At 34.5% G+C, this 18,965-nt stretch overlaps 1 protein-coding gene across 8 annotated transcripts in view; it reads right to left on the bottom strand.

Moving 5' to 3' along the window:
• The window catches only part of GPHN (gephyrin), a 414,033-nt gene that overhangs the window by 110,962 nt on the left and 284,106 nt on the right, over positions 1-18,965 (bottom strand). For all 8 annotated transcript variants that reach the window (XM_090271004.1, XM_090271010.1, XM_090271006.1 and 5 more), the window contains one exon: positions 5,595-5,637. In XM_090271004.1, the coding sequence (XP_090127130.1) occupies positions 5,595-5,637 (43 nt within the window). The remainder of the gene's footprint in view (positions 1-5,594; positions 5,638-18,965) is intronic.

The following is an 18,965-nucleotide window of genomic DNA, read 5'->3' as shown; positions in this document are numbered from 1 at the left end:
CCACCACTTGCAAGTTTCATGAAATTACAATGACAGTCGCTCCGGTGCTTTAGATATAATATTGGCCTCTCATGGAATAATATGTGCTGATTTTGGGTAACGATGTTCTTTTTATATGCCTGTAGACTTCTCTGGGATCACTGATATTACTAAAAAACCCAGGAAGCAAATAAAGAAGTCAGAAAATGGGGTAATTTGACTAATAACCCTTCCTATATATGTTGTTCTGAAGGCTCCTCAGACTGGGAAAGGAATTTATTCTCTTGGCTTATTTGTTGTTGTTGTTTTCCCTCCAGTTTTATGAGATATATTGTCATACAGCACTGTATAAGTTTAAGGTGTACAGCATTATAACTTGACTTTTACATATCATGAAATGATTACCACAGTAAGTTTAATTAACATTATTATCTTATATTGGCACAAATATTTTTTTCTTGTGTTAAGAACTCTTGGGATCTATTTACTCTCTTTACAACTTTTAAGTACGTATACCACACAGCAGTGTTAACTACAGTCATCATGTTGTACATTACATTCCCAGTACTTATTTATTGTATATTTAGAAGTTTGTATCTTTTGACTAACTTCATCCAATTCCCCCACCCAACACCTCTGGATCTCTGGTAATCACAAATGGTCTATTTTTCTGTGATTTTAAAAATTCCACATATAAGTGAGATCACACAGGATTTATCTTGCTCTGTCTGACTTATTTCACTTATTATATGCCCTTAAGGTCTGTCTCTGCTGTCGCAAAAGACAGGATTTTCTTCTTTTTTAAAATCTCGACGTCTTTATCCATTCATTGTTGATGGACATTTAGGTTCTTTCCATGTCTTGGCTATTGCTAACAAGGCTGCTATCATCATGGGGGAGCAGATATCATTTCAAAATAGGGATTTTGTTTCCTTTGTACCCAGAAGTAAAATTGCTAGCATATAGCATTTCTAATTTTAATTTTTTGAGGAATCATCACACTGTTTTCCATAGTAGCTGTACCAATTTATAATCCCAGAAATCTTCACTTTTTCCCAATCCTTTACAGCATTTATCTCTCCTTTTGATGACAGCCATTCTAATAGGCACAGGGTGCTATCTCTCTGTAGTTTTGATTTGCATTTCCCTTATGATTAATGATGTTGAGCATCTTTTTATGCACCTGTTGGCCATTCATATATCTTTTATTTTTCTGAAAATTGTCTATTCACATCCTTCACCCATTTTTAATTGGATTATGGTTTTTTGTTTTTGCTATTGAGTTTACATATTTCGAATATTAACCCCTTATCAGTTACATGGTGTGCACATATTTTTCCAGTTCCCTATGTCATCTTTTCACTTCATTGATAGTTTATTTTGCCATGCAGAAGCTTTTTAGTTTGATGTAGTTCCACTTGTTAGTTTTGATTTTGTTGCTTGCCCTTTAGTAGTCATATCCAAAAAATTATTGTCAAACTCGTGTAAAGGAGCTTTTTTCCTAGGAGTTTTATGGTTGCTGGTCTTATTGTTAGGTTTTTTTTTTTTTCAGATTTAATGTGTTTTATTAATTAAAATATTACATTTGTGCCAATTTCCCTTCCCTCTGCTCCCCTCCACCCGGTGGCCCCCCTCCCTCCAGTTGTCCCCCCCTTTTAGATTATGTCCATTAGTTGTGCATACAGTTCCTCCCAACCTCTCTCCGTCTATTCCATTCCCTCCTACCATGATCCCCAATTCCTATATCATCTCCCTCCCTCTCCCCACTCCCCCTCCCTGTTGACCTCCCCCCTATATGCTTCCCGTACCCACAGTTCCTTTTCCACTCTCGTTGCCTGTTTAGTTTGCCTTTGTTTCATCTCCCTAGCTTTTGTTTTTTAAACCAGTCCCTTTAACATCTCATATAACAGTGGTTTGGATCTAATGAACTCTTTCAGTTTTATTTTGTCCTGGAAACACTTTCTCTGTCCTTCTATTCTGAATGACAATTTCGCTGGATAGAGTATTCGTGGTTGTAGGTTTTGGATTTTCATTACTTTGAATATTTCTTGCCAGTCCCTTCTTGCCTGTAGGGTCTCTCTTGAGAAGTCAGCTGATAGTCTAATTGGGACCCCTTTGTACATAATTCTTTTCTTCTCTCTTGCTGCTTTTAAGATTCTCTCTTTATCTTTAATTTTTGACATTTTGATTATAATGTGTCTTGGAGTGGTTCTCCCTGGGTCCAGTCTCTTGGGAACTCTCCTTGCTTCCTGGACCTGCAAGTCTATTCCCTTCCCCAAGTCTGGGAAGTTCTCCTTTATTATATTTTCACTCAATTTTTCAAGTTCTAGTTCATCTTCCTCGCTCTCTGGCAAACCAATGATTCCTATGTTGGGCCTTTTATAGCTGTCCCAGAGGTTTCTGATCCTCTCATTGTTGCTTCCCATTTCCTCTCTCTGCATTGGTTGACTGCTTGTTCCTTCTCCATATTCCAGTTTGTTGAAATGAACTCTGGATTTTTTTTCCTCACCATCTGTCTCGTATGTGGTTTTGTTCCTTTCGTTATGAATGTTTTTCGCTTCTTTCTTATCTTTTTCCTGCTCTTTTGTGAATTCTGTAAGCCACCTGATAACAATGGCCCAGAACTGAGCCTCTGACAGGTTTCTTATCTGTTCATCTGTCAGGTTCTCTATCTGTTGCCTGGTGAGCTATGTCACCGGGATTTCTATAGTTGTCTGCCTCATTTTGACAGATGCGTTTTGTTTTCTTGGGCCGGCTGTAGGGGGCAGTGCCTGTGTACGCGTCACCATTCAGCGACTGGCGCCTGTCTGCGACCTATTTCGCAGCCCTGTGGTGCTTTCTTTGGGGGCGGGGGTCCAAGATGGATTCACACAGTTATTCAGCTAGGAGACCGGGATCCGTCCTCCCGCCCCCCTGGGCCTCACTGTTCAAGGCGATGCGGCGGCCGCTCTCCCCAGCGCCGGGGTCGCGCACTGCCAGGGGCTTGACCGCAGCCGGGATTCCTCGCCGCCCCACCGCTCCAGGTGCGACCGCAAACGGCGCTGCCCTCTTTAACTCTTACCTGCCCAAATGGCACCGCTGGTTTATAACTTCATATGTTGGGCTTCCGTGTAGTTTTATTTTCTGGAATTTCTAGTTATCCTTTGTTTTGAAGTAGTTGTATTCCTCTCTAGTTGTAGAGGGAGACCTAGCGTGTCCGTCTAAGCCTCCATCTTGGCTGGAAGTCTATTGTTAGGTTTTTAATCTTATATGGATATGTTTTGTGGCACCTCAAAACAATTACAATATTAACATCAAAGATCACTGATCACAGATCACCAGAGCAAATGTGATAATAATAAAAAAGTCTGAAATAGTTCAAGAATTATCAGATATAACACAAAGACATGAAGTGTGCAAATGCTGTGAGAAAAATGGCACAGACAGACTTGCTTAATGCAGGGTTACTATAAACCTTTAATCTATTTTTAAAAAGCCCAATATCTGCAAAGTGCAATAAAACAAGGCATACCTGTACAGTTTTATTTATATTGCCTACATTTTGGAAATATTTTTCTTGAGGACAGTTAATTCAGTAAATAAATGAAAAAGGATTAAAGTGTGAGGAACAATAGGGACATACTAGAAGGATCCATCATGTTGCCTAGGGGGAACTCAGAGAAGGCATCACAGAGGAGATAGCACTTGAACTCAGTCTCAACAGAGAAGAATTTTCTAAGAAAACAAGGGGAATGGATATTTTATGCAGTAGGAGAAAAGGCCCAAAGGAATAGAGGCAGGACCTAGTATAGTATCGGGCCTATATTACTGCAATATAGTAATACATGGCAAAGGAAGAAATAAAGGGAAATAAAAGCAGACTAAATAAGCAATGAGGTACTGAGGTTAGGAAGCTCAGAGATAGAACAACTTATGGTGATGCAAGAGTTCTAGGTGTGGCCATGGGCATGAGTATAAATTGATAAAGAGGGGTTGAGAGGAAAGAATGTAAACTTACAGAATTCACAGAACTATGAGGCTATGATGTTAGATGGGCTCTCAACATGGATCTAAATGGCTATATGGACCACCTACATGTCAATTTCACCCTAAAAAAAAAAAAAGATCAGGAAAACCTGGACCTTCATGATGTTCAAAGAGTTTAATAGCCAATAAGCCAGTAAGAGCATTAACTGAAATGAAAGACAGTCCTAACAACACAAACATCCATGAAAGGTGAAAAAGGGTTAAAGTCTGTTCTCTGTAAAAAATTATTTTTGTTCCTAATCACCATAATCATTATCAGTTTATCCATCATCATTTCAGGATCAACAATAAATTGAAATATAGTAATCATCATAACATGTCATTTTAAAATTCATTTATGTCTATTATTTTATTTTAGCGAATATTCAATCATCATTCCCTTGACTCTTAGGTTTGTTAACCTTAGTATGGGACTATAGGACTTTACATCCCTTATAATTGAAGACTCTTCCTCAGATTCTCACGTCTTCCAAATATTGTAGAAACTCACAAAAGTATAGAGGTTAAACAGAGCTGTTCACATTTATATATACCTCTGATATAAAGGTCCTGAGCAAACAATTACAATGTGCTTGTCTATCAACCCCAGGGTTTCAAGCTATAGTAAAAGATTGCTAACAGAAATGGGAAAAATTTACATTAAAGAAAATAAAATAAAAGATTCATTTTTACTTATTTGAAGGACTCTAATTATATTTTGATTGTTACATAGTAAACACATTCTACTGGAAATATAAATCATCCCATTTATTAAAAGTTCCAGTGGTATAAGTATCCAACAGACCCATTTCAGTATGATACAACTGTACTTCTTCTCTTGATCAAGATTAGGAAGAAGAAAGGATGATACCATTAATATTAAGTGAAAGAGAAAAATATTAAAATAATTAGTACTTATGTAGCACTTTTAGAAATCCAAACCTTTTAAGGAATAATCTTCAACGTCACATCGTTTCAAGGATACAAGTATAGAAAAACTATTTATAGTTCTTTTTTATAAAATAAGAAAATGAATAATACAAAAAGTTAAATGACTTCCAAGTTAGTGTTAATAGTAATCAAACAAAAATAAATACAAAAAATAAAGGTTTATTCACTCATAGTTCAGGGCACTATTTCTAAAACACATGCCTGTGAAGTCATGAACTTTCAGGAATTCATATTTACGAAATGTTATGATGTACCCTCTTAGGAGTCCCTGTTTTGTTTTTTGTTTTTTTAGTTAGAGCCCTTTAGTGAATTTATATTATTATTATTTTCATTTAGCCTGTTTTTAAATAGCATTTTGGCAGTGAGCAATGAAAGAGGGCTCTCATCTTTGAATCACAGAGGAACTCATTAGTATCCTAGCTAGGAGTGCTACCAAAGTTTTGTTATTAGTTTGCAAAAACAATTAGAATTAGGGAAAGATTCGTTAATGTATTAATACTAATAATTTTAGAAGGTAAAAACCCTAACATTCATATTCTTGATATAAATGTTACCTCTTGCTCTCTGCATTCTTCCACTAAAATGTTATTCTTAGCTCTCATTCCTATTGAACCACAAGCTCTAACTCATTAGTCCATCTGAAATAATGACATACTTACTGGCTCTGAGAATATTCTCCTTGCTGCTGCACCTGGACTGGACCTGCAGAGAAAGCATAAACTTAGTAATTTAGGGCTTAGAACATAGATAGCCAGATATGTATGCATTCCTAGTGGGCAAGCTCCTGAGGTCTAGAAGCAAAGGTTTTATATCTCTCAGATATCATAACATGTTAGTAAAAATTTGTTACACATGTTCCATATATTTTATATTATCCTTTCTTTACTTTAAATAACTGATTTATAGAAAAAATTGGGACAATATTATAAATGTGACGAGAGTAAAATAAAAGGCAATTTTTATTGATGTGTATTTAAAATTTGTATATGAAAAAAATTCAAGGTACCACGTATTCAGTTGTAAAAACAGACCCTTAAACTTAAGGCACTATGATCTCTTGACTAGAATAATGCAACTTAAGTAATAAAGTTGTAATCAAATAGTCTATTGTAGTCATTTTTGGTTGTATATATTAATAAACAAAAAGAGAAAAATCTGCAGATACAATATTTAACTGTGATTCTAATAAAATTTGTTATTATATTTATTAATATTGGTTAAAAGATGCTTCTGTTGGCAATCAATGAATTTGAACACAATTATTTACCAGTTCTTAGATGTGTATATAGTTTGTCAAACAGAAATCCTTAGGTTTTGATTCAAATACTTTAGTTCAAAGTGGAAAATTCTTCTAAATGCTACAAAACTGTTGAATTCAAGAGCCATGCTGAATGGTACTACCACTTGTTAATTTTAGAGGAAATTGTATTTAAACTCCACACCTCTTCTTCCCATTCCACAGCAGCTTGCCCCAAATGGATATATACACAACGAATTAACTTCTACCGCTTAACACAATCTACTATTGTAATGAAACAACTTATGAAAGGAATGTTGCAACTTAGGGTGGATTATGGTTGTCCTTCCCTGAAAAAAGCAACTGTTAATGCTAAAACAAAAACAATAAAAAAATCACAGACATACACACAAGGAAAAAACACATACACACCAAAAAAAAAAAGGGGGGGGGGGATAATTCCGGATGTTAAAGTTGTTCTCTTTTGGCCCAAATTGTTTAATTAATTTTAAATATACTAGAATAAAGAAGCTAATCTAAAACATAGTATTTTAATATTCTTTTACTCAGAAGTTTTACTGAGAAACAATCTGGACCAAATGGGAAAGAATTTAATGACTACTTAAAATAATACAGGGAGGAAAACACGAGAGCAAGAAAAAAATAAAGAGAAGAGAGGGGCTTGAGGGGGTAACTCCAGTAAATAGAAAAGAAAGTATGGGTTTAAAGAAGGGGACAATATGTAAATGCAGAATATTCTGCTATTTCTTATTGAAAATTCATACCAAGAAGGTAAGAATGACTAATGAACTTGCTGCAAGATAAACAAAGCAAGTTGGCATACCATGGAATGAAAATAAGTGCAACTATTCCACTACAACCTTAAAGGAGAAAATAAACAAACACTAATAGAAAAATTAATAGACAAGCTTAATAAAGCGATAAACTACATTTTAAAAAGTGATTCAAGGAACACAAGAGAAAGCTAAAAAGTGAGAGAAAAATCTGGGAGAGAGAAGAAAAAGAAAGGGGAAAATGTTTAAAGACAAAAACAGAGTTCAAAGAAGTCAAATGGAAGTCAAGAAAGTCTTCAACAAGATGTAGAAACAGAAGGAGCCCAAACCCATAACGCAAAGCAATGTTTGCGAATGGAAAGCAGCTCCTCTGATCAGTAATAGTTACTCTTAAGTCGTAGCCTCTATTCCTCCAGAGTTCATCTTTAAGCCCTTCCAATCTAGAGTGGAGCTAGTGTATGGACAGAAACAAGAGATTTATAATGAACAGAGCAGCTCAGATGAGTAGTTCAAATTGTCTCATCAAATGTTTCAACAGAATTGTATACTGTCTAAATGGAAATGGCGGTGAAGAACTAGCTGGCTTTACCAAAATAACAAAGCAAAACAAAAGCAAACCCAAACCGAAACAACAATAAAAGAACACGGTCTCCCTTCCTTAGGTGGCTTAAAAAATGAACAAAATGTTCATTCATAGCATCAATTTAATAACTAAACCTAAGTTTTGCTTCTTGACACCTCAGTTTAGAACTATATATTTTAAATTGTTTTGGAAGGGAAATTTGGATGATAAAAACAATTCAATTCCTTGAATTTGGGTTATTTACTTAGGTTCACAATTGCCAGCAGCAGTATAACCAATGTTTCCTCATTTATGTTACATTGGCTATTTGACCAAGAGTTGAGGGAAATCACTTTTAAAATAAATAATTACATAAACTTTACTTTAGTGATCTTGAGTACATATGTAAAAAATTGAGGAAAATAACTTTAAAAATTAAAAAATATTTATGAGTGTAGCAGATGCCCCTCTCTCTTACACCATGAAACTGGTCATGTTTATATATTTACTTCATTTTATAAAATCCCAATATATAAAGATTTTATCTAACTCACAATGTAATGGAATTTACTTGAAAGAATAAAGTTGAGAAACAACTATTGTTCTTGTTCTTATACATATGAACTATACAGAAGATAACACAGGTCTGTCTCAAGTTTAATGGTTGTTTTTTCTTCTTCTTTATCTTACCCTGGCTTTTTACTCAAAGGAAAAGAAAAGTTTAAAAAACAAAATAAAGCCAAGATTTTAAAGCCTAATACCAATTTGTCAGGAATTAAAAATGAAAGGTATGGTATTGAATTTTTTATTATTTATTCTATTGGAATACATCTGACTTTACAGTGTTGACAATGAAGTCTCCTTTCAACTGGAATTAAAATTAAAACAATGTGTAGAAACAGTATATTATATTAAAGCCAATGGAGGAAATGAAATATACAAGAGACTTACTGAAAACATAAGTATTCATTTACTAATCAAGACTGCTTTCAGATACCAAATAATTTATTTAATTCATTTCAACATGTGTTTACATGTGTAATATAATTTTGCTGAGGATCATATCGTCTATTAACAAATATTAAAGTCATGAAACAAAATAAAACAGGGGAGAGCACGTAATAAATGGTAAGGGGAAAAGTGAAAATGCTTTAAACAAAGCCCAGAAAATTTTAACAAACAACCACAATCTTTATATACAGTTAGAGAATTGACTTACCTTATGCTTAGGTCATAACAAGAATAGCACAGTGTTTAAAGTCAGCTCTTCATTATGGGAGGTACAATTGAAAGCCATAGGTTATAATAACATGAATTGCTACACAGAAATGAAGACTTTTTCAGCCCAGCATGAAAAGCTAACTCTCGTGGGAGAACATTTCAACTTAAGTTTAGTGCAACATGAAGAACAATTGAGGTTGTAAACATCAAAACACACGAATCTCACTCTAATAAGAAAGAGACAGCCTAGTCTCTCAGAAACACAGAAGATTTAATCTGTGACCATAACCTGTGACACATAAGGGGAGGCACATCACTCTAACATTGAAAGATGCATGCATGATGTATAACCATCCGCCGACAAGCCTCCACCCCAACCCGGATCCCACTCATACACGCACAAGCCCACTGAGATACAGGGAAAGAATGTAGTGCCAAGCTGTTATGAAGAAAGCAGGACACACAGAAGCGCAGCAGTGGTCATGTGATTTGAGAGGTGTTCTTCCCTTAAACCATCCCATCACCATGCTCATTTTAAAGAAGCCAGGAGAAGACCCTCTTCAATGCTGCAGTAGCTACGAGCCCCCAGCATGAAGCTAGTGTGTGGAATTTTGATCACCGTTCCCTGCGATGTCAGGGGCTCTCCAGTGGAAGCCAGATGTGTAACACCAGTTAGTGGGGTACAAATGTGTGAATAACAAACACCCTTTCCCTTCTGCATCTCACAGAAGTGAGGGAGGAGAGAAACAAATAAAATAAAATCCACATTAAGAATAGGTTCATAACAATATAAAGATGTATAAATATTAAGATAAAGGTTATATTTGATTGCAGATTAACATAGTTTAGGTTTCTTAAAAACTGTCTATTTTGCTGCTCACCTGGCTAGTATGTATTTTTTTTCTATAAACGCTTGGAATAAATTAATCAATACAATATCTCTCACTGAAAAATTCTGAGCAGTTTGTCAAATGGGGTTAAAGGCAAGAACAATAGAAGTCATCTTTGAGCAATATTAGGAAAGCCTTCCCTTTCTATTTTTAGCGTAATATTACTGGTTAGCAGTCATATTTAAAATTAGAAATTAAGTTTCTAGATATCTGCTTACTCATGTAATCTGAATAATTCTATGGCAGTGTTTTGAAAACACCTAATTTAAATTTTTACATTTTAAAAAGCAAACAACAACAAAAAACTACCTATTTAGAAACATTACTGACTTTCCTACACACTTTTCTGTAGTGTCAATAAAATATGGTCCGTTCCTGTTTCTGTCAATAATAGGGTCATATCAGTTCATTAGAAAAAAACTGAAATTTGCTTTTCTATCATTGATGATAGTAGTTAATTTCATCTATTTTGCTTTTTGTATGAGATGAATTTTGAGTCATGTGTGACATGCAATTTATTTAGCAGTTTTTTAATTGTTCAAAGATCATTTGCTTATATTACCATTTTCTCTCTTTTCTTAGCAGGCCAGAATATCTTCACCTTCTTGTTAGCATGTCTTTATTATTTAGGCTCTGTGTCATTCTTTACCTCAGTTTCCTCATAAGAAAATAAAGACCATGGGGCTCAAAGGAAAGAACAGAAGTATCAGTGATTTTAGCTATAAAGGCGGAAATGAATGTCAGGAGCTGTGATCGGGGGCAACTGACAGTTGTGAAATAGCTCTGCAATTACACACTCTCTTATTGTAACTTCCTCATCAGCTCAAAATGGAGGTGAATACTTATTTTTAACTCAAAGGAAGGGATGTATCCATGTACAGTTATGTTTTTCAATAAGAACTGACTAAAACTTTTTGGAAATGTCATAACCATATGGACATAGTACTGGTAGGAAGGCAAGACATACAATCTAAGGCATGGAGCAAAGTCTGAACTGACTCCTCTAGAATATTCCTTGTATTCTTGAACTCTTAGATCTTAGATGAGCTGTTTCCTTTCTCTAGAATATAGTATTGCTTATTTTATGATCCAAATACTATTTGTCCTTTAAGATTCAGTCTAAATAAACTACAAAAACAAAAAGATCCAACCTAAATTGTAGCAGGTGCAAAAAATATTGTCCAAGGTCCTTAATCAGAAATAAAATAATTTCTTTCCCTAAACTCTTTTAACAGCCTTATTGACATATAATTTACATACCATAAAATTTGACTTTTAATGTATTTATATGGCTGTACAACTATCATCACAACCTAGTTTTAGGTGTACCTAAGCTCTTAAAGCCTCTTATCTGAACTAATATTCCAATTAATGATGCAGGTACCAAAATATGCTGTAGGTCCTGGAGGGAAAGGACTTGACTTTAATTCTCTTTCTACCATGTCAAACACAGTGCTTTGTACAGAGTAAGTATTTGCTAAATTAGAATATTTATTTATTTTGTAATATAGTTTTTCAATCCCAGCAGATTAAAAATGATTTTTATAGTTATCAGTATGATCACAGCCATTCCTGTACTCATTTAAAAATAATTTTTACTTATTTGGATCTGCTAATATTAAGAGATATACTATCAAGAGTATGTGGATTATATCTAAGAAATATATGGGCATCCTACAGAATTATCTTAAAAGTTTGAAAAACACATTACTATTATTATTACTTAAGGTTAATTAAATAGTGACATATGAAGTACAATAAAGGTTATTCTATATGAAAGGTTTTAATTCAGGTTAATAAGATTCCTTATTTTCTAAGAGAACAGGATATTCTATATCTCATACAGCCAGATCGCTAGAATAAGAGATAGATAATAAAGATTTCTGATGTATCATGGCCCCTTCATTTTTATTTTTCTAACTTATTACACTTAAGAATAATCTGTCTATGAAAGAACAAACTTCATTGAATGCCATTTACTCATAAAAATAAAACTTAAGAGGATAGAAAAAAAGAACCTCATTGGCATTTCCTCAGATTATTTGCCTCTTTAGCTTACCCAAAAACAGAAGAAAAGTTTGATTTAAACATTAGGCAGCAACTCAGACGCTTAAATTCTATTTCTTTCTTTTCCCACTTCTTATACAAAAGCTCTCTTCCATAGTTCCATTCATTCACTTTATCTATAAATTAGGATACAAGTATTTGGCTCATCTGAGGTAAATGACAACTCATTTGTTTTCAATCAGATTTATGATATCACAACACACATGCAACTGAAGAACTCAACATTTTGGTTTATTTATGACATAAAAGGCAGCATGATAATGGGAATGTTCAGCGACATGGTTTCTAATATTGGTTTTTCCTTTTCCTAGCTGTGTGACTTTAACACAACAATCAATATCTCTAAGTTTTAATTTTCTTATCCATAAAATGGGGGAAAAGTAAGTAGGGTAATGTATGTAAAAGTGAAAACTATTACAAATAAAGAGCACACAAATCTGTCCTTATTATTACCCTTATGTAGATTGTAAGTCACCTACGTCATGTATTGGTAGAATATGAGGCATAATGAGAATAAAGACTTTGCTCCAGATCATGCCATGAATCACTTACAATATGACTACCAATCTCTAAAGTAAAGCTTCAAAAAAGGCTAAGTAAAGGTCTGAGGTTACCTTTGCAAGGATTAATCTAATTTTGTTTCATATGATTTTAGTTGTTATCTCATTTCTATGGGACTTAAAACTGCAAAATCAGGATATTTCTAGGGGTTTCAATGGAGGTTGACTGACTGGAGGAAAAAAACTCTAATTTTTATATTCACCAACCTAAATGAATTTTAGTATTTTCTTTCATTATGAGCTTAGGTTACAAGCCACAGTAATATTAGCAGAACCTATTGTTTCAAATTATTTTGAGCATCTTAAAATATTGTGATGTTCATCAAGACTTCAAGTTATAGTAGTCTAATGACTTGCTGTTGAGTTTTTATTATTTAATGGACTTATAAAGCAGTTTTATAGCATAATTTATTTTTATACATTTTGATAATGACTTCAACTTAGTTTTCTTTGTAATCCTAAGTATTTTATTTCATATATTAAAAATGTTTTTTTTTTTTTTCTGCAAAGAAAAGTGTAGCCTTTGCCAGATTCCCAAATGGGTCCATGGGAGGAAAAAAGTTAAACTCAGAACAAGATAATTTCCAAGCTTACTTTTATGTCTAGAATTTTGTGGCTTTGCGAAACCTTTTCTACCTCCATCTGCTGCCCTTCTTTAAATCGTATATAAAAAGAAGTCCTTTTTTTGAAAAAAACATATAAATTTGGTCTCTGAATTAAACTGCTCATTTAATAGATTATCTACAAAACAAAAAAGGAATATGGTTATCAAAAAGTTATAAAGACCTCAGACATAAAAAGAAGAAATTCTGCTTCACTTACTCTTTTCCTATGGTTTAGATAATTAAATGGAATCATCATTTAACAGTCATTGTATTTAAAACTCTCTAACCAAAGGCAAACTTACACACACACACACACACACACACACACACACACACAGGCACACAGACCCCTCTATTGCTAATTATTCTTTGAATTCTTAGTCACGTGTTGATCACAGAGAGCAAAAATGCTATTATTTATGTGTAACATAAGCCTTTGAAGGTGCACAGACAATACTTATAAGCAATACAATTTTATAAATCTTTTCCAGAGGATCATTCTTAAATGTTTGCCACTGTTGTATAAATTATTATTGTCTTAAATTCCCCTGATTTTCTTAAGTCCTGAGTAAATGTAAATAATTTTTGTTTTTCAGTATTTACCTCTTCTAAAAGAAGCTTAGAACTATGACAGGTTACAGAGATAGTGAAGTGGATTATAATTATATTGTAAATCAAAAGCCTCTCTGTGCTGCTTTATAGGTAACTTGGTGGGTTCCTTATTCCTAAAAAGAATAGTATATGTAGAACATTTCTAAGATTAAAACTGGTTATCACCATGTCTCAAGGGAATTCGAACATCAATGATTAATATTCTTAATGTACTTCCTATGTGAGCCACTCTCACCTCGGTACCAACAATATTTTTGAGTTGACGTTCTGAAAATTTTAAGTTGATTATGATAAATATGAGGAAAATACACTACCCGATTATATATATAAAGCAAAGCTAAATAACATATATTTTGACTAATAGGAATTTTGGGTTATTCATGACAACATTTCTCAATCTTCAGATAAATAACTGATGGTATAACAGAGAAATTTATATCCATTCTAGAGATGAGAATCCGGGATTGTTACTGGCTTTAGACCACACAGTAAAGTAAGGAAGGGGAACAGAATATGCCACTGAACATGTTCCACTTTGACATGTGTATTATTTTGAGTTGAGGGAATCAAGACCCAGAAGACTCAAGAAAAACTTTGAACTCTCCTTTACCTAAACTAAAAGAATTTGGATAGGGGGCCTGGTTCAGAGAGAGAGCTCTTACCAGAAATAACTTTTATCTGAATAATCTATCTGTATGGCAGGGAAACATCTGCTCTTACTTTTGTGTTGTGAATTATCTCCTCCCCTTTGAAGCCTCAGGGCCCGTTCCTTTCCATGTCTCCACACTTGGTGTTGAGTTGCATATTTTTATGGGGCTCCCATACGCACAAAATTAAAAACTTGTTTTTCTCCTGTTAATCTGTCTTATGTCAATTTAATTATTAGACCAGCGAAAGAACCTAGAAGGGTAAATGAAAAATTTATTTCCCCCAACAGTAGCAACGGAACTTAGTCCTCTAGACTTCCAAAATTTATTTTTCTGCATACTAGTAGATGACCCTGTCTTTTAAACCTACCAATGGCAACCATTGCACTTCTAAGCAGCCCATGAATTTTCATTGCCTTTTTACTGCTGACTATTCTCTTAGCAATGAGAACTACTTAGAGCAGGAATGTGGATGTAGAAGTGAAGAAAAACCGGTATAATGAAAGGCAGTTTGGGGAGTAGCAATCTAAAGCCAGATTGCCTGGTTTTAAATCTTGGTTCTGTCATTGGATGTGTTACACTGAGTAAGTCATCATCTCTCTATATCTTTGCTCCCTTATGTATAAAATGAAAATAATAGCAATGTCTATTTCATATGGTTGCTAAGAAAAGAAGATAATATGAGTAAAGTGTTTGCTTAGAAAATTATCTGGCCAGAGTGAACGGTATATGAATATTAGCTATTAGTATGTTTGTTGTTACTATTATCATTCTTTTGTTTGGATGATATTCTCGACCTGCAATAAAGAATGTTAACTCCAGTATTTTCTCTTGTGATTTTGACAGCTCTTGTAAGTAAAATCAAATAAGATTAGTTTAGATTAAATTAAGTATTTGAGAAAAAAGTTTATAAAAGCACTGATGAATTTTATGAAAGAGACTATGAAATAGTCAATAACATGAAAAACCTGAATTATTGGGCATTTGTAATTATTTTTATTTTCTGACATTTCTGAAAAACATTGGTTTTCATTAAACATGAATTTTGAAATAATGAGTTTCTAATTAGATTTGATGTTCTCCTTGGCTTTCATTGAAGGGTAGCAGAACATGCGACCTCAAAATGTGCCTCTTTGACATAAAGATTATTTTGAGAAAGAGCAGATACAGAGGAAGCTCTGAAAAAAAAAAGAGTAAAAGTTACCCTTTTGTAAGGGAAATTTATATTTATAAAACAAATCTCCATTTATAAGAGTGTCTCCATCTCTGTACCTAGAAGGATGATTCTAAATCACAAGAGAACCTTATCAATGGAGTAGGCACTAATTTAAATTTACATAACAAATCTTAACTCTTGTTCACTGTGCTTACCCTGGTAACCTCTCCCAAATTGGCCTCCCTGCCCCCACCTTTCTTTTGTCTTTAGCTGAAGATAATATTTAAGTGATTAATTCAGGCCCTGGCTGGTTTAGCTCAGTGGATTGAGCGTTGGCCTGCGAGCTAAGTGTCGCTGGTTCGATCTTCCAGTCAGGGTACAGCAGAGAAGGAAAACTCTGACTCCAAAAAACCTCCGCTGCCTTGCGGCATACCTCTTCAGGGGAAAGGCTAAGGGAGTAAACCCCGACAGAAAATCCGGAGCCGGAGTCCCTAAGGCGGTTTGACGTTGTAGTCAACACCGGCAACTCCTGCGGCGCACCTGAACCCAAGCTGTATCGACTCCGTCTTTCCCTTGGACCCTTCAGCTGCGAAGAGCGGGGGGGTCTGCTGCATGGGCAACAGCAGACCCTCCATATTACCCTGCCCAGGCTCTGTAGCTTCAGCGTCATTGCAAGATGTCGATTCAACACGGGAGGAGACAGATACCATGTCACTCCCGAGTCGGACTGCACAGCCATTCTCGGTGGTGCAGATAGACTCTTAAGAAGCTACACCATCGTCTCTCGAGACGGACGGCTGCCGACGAATTCAGGCCAGAGATTTCATATTTCAACCCTAGTGCCACTGTGGCACAATGGTGTGCAGTAGGAGGCACACTGGTGTCCCACAAAAATTTTAAAACATACAATGCCTTATTATTTAGTCCGGGACAATGACCTCTTTTCTCTCAGACTGTCAAATAGAAAAATGACAACGGCCAGCACAACAATGGCTGTCTAGTGTTAATGGATCAAAATTATACTTATTTTTTTGTCAGATCAGTAAAAAATGTATGTTTTTGGTGTGCTACAGAATTTTTTTTAATATGTTTTATTGATTATGCTGTTACAGTTGTCCCAATTTCCTTTCCCTCTGCTCCCCTCCACCTGGTGGCCCCCTCCCTCTAGTTGTCCCCCCTTTTAGTCCATGTCCATTGCTTGTACATATAGTTCTTCTCAACCTCTTCCTGTCTACTCCACTCCTTCTTACTATGCTTCCTAATTCCTGTACCATCTCCCTCCCTTTGTGCTGCAGAATTTTAATAATTAGTTTATGTGTGCCATGAGACAAAAAAGGTTGAAAATCACTGGTGTAAGCTATTTTGGGAAGTTACTCATTTTTCCCTGGGCACTTCCCAAGTATACACGAGGTATACATGTTCATAGACTTCTGTTTGCTTTCCTCTTATTAATCATTCATCAGGGCAGGGTCTCAGGCAAGAACTTAGAAAGGTAGACATAAAATTATTTTCCTTCCTTACACATTCTTAAGTGTCATACCACTTCTTTATTTATTACAAAACAAACAAACTACTGCTTCTACTGAGTATAATATGCCACGTAAGAATCTGGCTGCATTGTTCCTTTCTAAATCAAAGGTTGGTATACTGCATTACTGGTTTAAAAGTTGTGGCTTTTATTTCACTAAATGCTTATCTAGCATTCATAAGACACACAGTAGATGTATAAAGGCAAAGGCATTTCTACAGTATTATTAAAGTAGTAATGATTTAGAAAATGTTTAGGAAGCTCCTTTGATGACTGGGGATAAGAACAAAGTTTTCTGAAGTCTTTCACTATAATCGATTTTGGGATATATTATGCTTTTATTCAAGCCTCTCATGATCTAATCAAGTAACAGTTAACAGATACAGTCTGAAAGTATTAGACTCTCATTTCCATTATGTATGTTCTGTCCATTTTCTCTGAAGTCTCAAGTTTTAGATGTCTGGGCTAAATCAAGTGGAAAGAGAGAAAATCCATTATCATTAAAACAGGACTTTTAACTTATAGAGAAGGGATAATAACTATGTTAAAAGTATTTTTTTTTAAAAAGGTAAACTCATAACTCTCATATGAATATAAAATGAATATGTGCATCAAAGATTTTTATTTAAAGTGTTAAAGAGAACCAGGAAGATGTTCTAATTGGTTCAAAAGAGAGTTAGAAAACATACATGCATGAACCAACAGGAATATTAAAATGAATTTTCAGATCAGTTGAACAAAAATCAATTACTTCTCCAACTGGACACATGTGCATTTCCATGAATTAGGATCATTTGCATGACTATTCACATGCTACAACTTAGTGTTGTTTGATAGTTCAGACAATGAAAGGAGACGACAAAGAGGGGCTCCCTACACAAGAAAGTCAATAGTCTTTTTTTGAATATTTTGAAGCCTTAAACAATTTTACTTGAGAACTTTATGGCCTGGGAACACCTATTAATAGAATTCATGTCTGTTAATCATCTATTTGATGATATCATCTATATGATGATAATCATATATTTGAGCATTTGTCCCCTAGTATATACCTTCAATTTCTACTCTACTCGCTTTTAAATAGATTGTGGTTCATACTCTTTTTCACTGGCTGAGATGGGTTGGGTTATTACTCACTGAAAGGGGAAGGAAAATAAGAAACAGGTAGAGATTTAAAAAATAGGTAGGTTCTATTAAAAAAAACACATATAAGCACAAGGAAAGGAAAAAGAAGCATGAAAAGAGTCAAGTGGGGGCACTGCAGTAAGAAAATGGGTAATAAATAACAGAACAGGGACTTTTATAGATTATTTTCCTCTTTACTCTTCTTCAATCTTCAAAACACATGGTAGACCTTAAAAACACCAATGTCATCTGTGATCTGACATTATCTTTTAAAGTCAATAGACCAGAGTCAAAAGGCATAGCTTATAGAATTTAAAAAGGTGTGTGTATCAGAGAAATGATAGGTATTTCAAACCACATCATGACTTAAGAACAGCAGAATTTCTTTTTGTGGAAAGTTGTAACTTCAAACATTGAAGTAATGACACAGTACAACTACATTTATCAGGATAAATGACTAAATAAAAGAATGAGTAGATAGGTAACTCTAGCAGGGCAATATTTCAGACCAAAACCTTGAAACAGAGCTCAGTTACATCTAAAGTAGATAATTACAAGTGAAAGTATAGTGATATAAATGGACTGAAACAGTGGTACCTATATGCCCAAGAACACCTTAGAAATGCTATGATCACTGACCTATATTAGTGAGGATGGTTACAGAGATTACTAATATAATGGTGGCAGGTGAGGTTGAATGAATAACCCAAGATTATTTTGACTTGTCGTTTGAACTCTTAAACTGTACCACATGGCTCTAAATCAGCTGAACTAGGGAGATTACAGATAAACCTGCTATATATAAAAGGAAATGAATTAATGGAGTTCATTTAGATAATTCTGAGCTTCAGGTCATACATTTTTGTTTGTTTAAATTTCATTAGCTTATATATCAAAAGCTGGAGTAATTGACAGTTGTGTGGTTCAATTACTGTACTCACACTGATTTTCTTTGGGAATATCCTGATATAAATTAAGCAACACTTAATAGTACATGTTCATAAAAATGATTTAGGAATACAAAGA

The sequence above is a fragment of the Furipterus horrens genome, unplaced genomic scaffold, assembly GCF_987537825.1.
Source record: "Furipterus horrens unplaced genomic scaffold, mFurHor1.1.pri manual_scaffold_3, whole genome shotgun sequence".
Lineage (NCBI taxonomy): Eukaryota > Metazoa > Chordata > Mammalia > Chiroptera > Furipteridae > Furipterus > Furipterus horrens.
The sequence above is the reverse complement of the archived record's forward strand: the minus strand, read 5'-3'. Positions and strand labels throughout refer to the sequence as shown.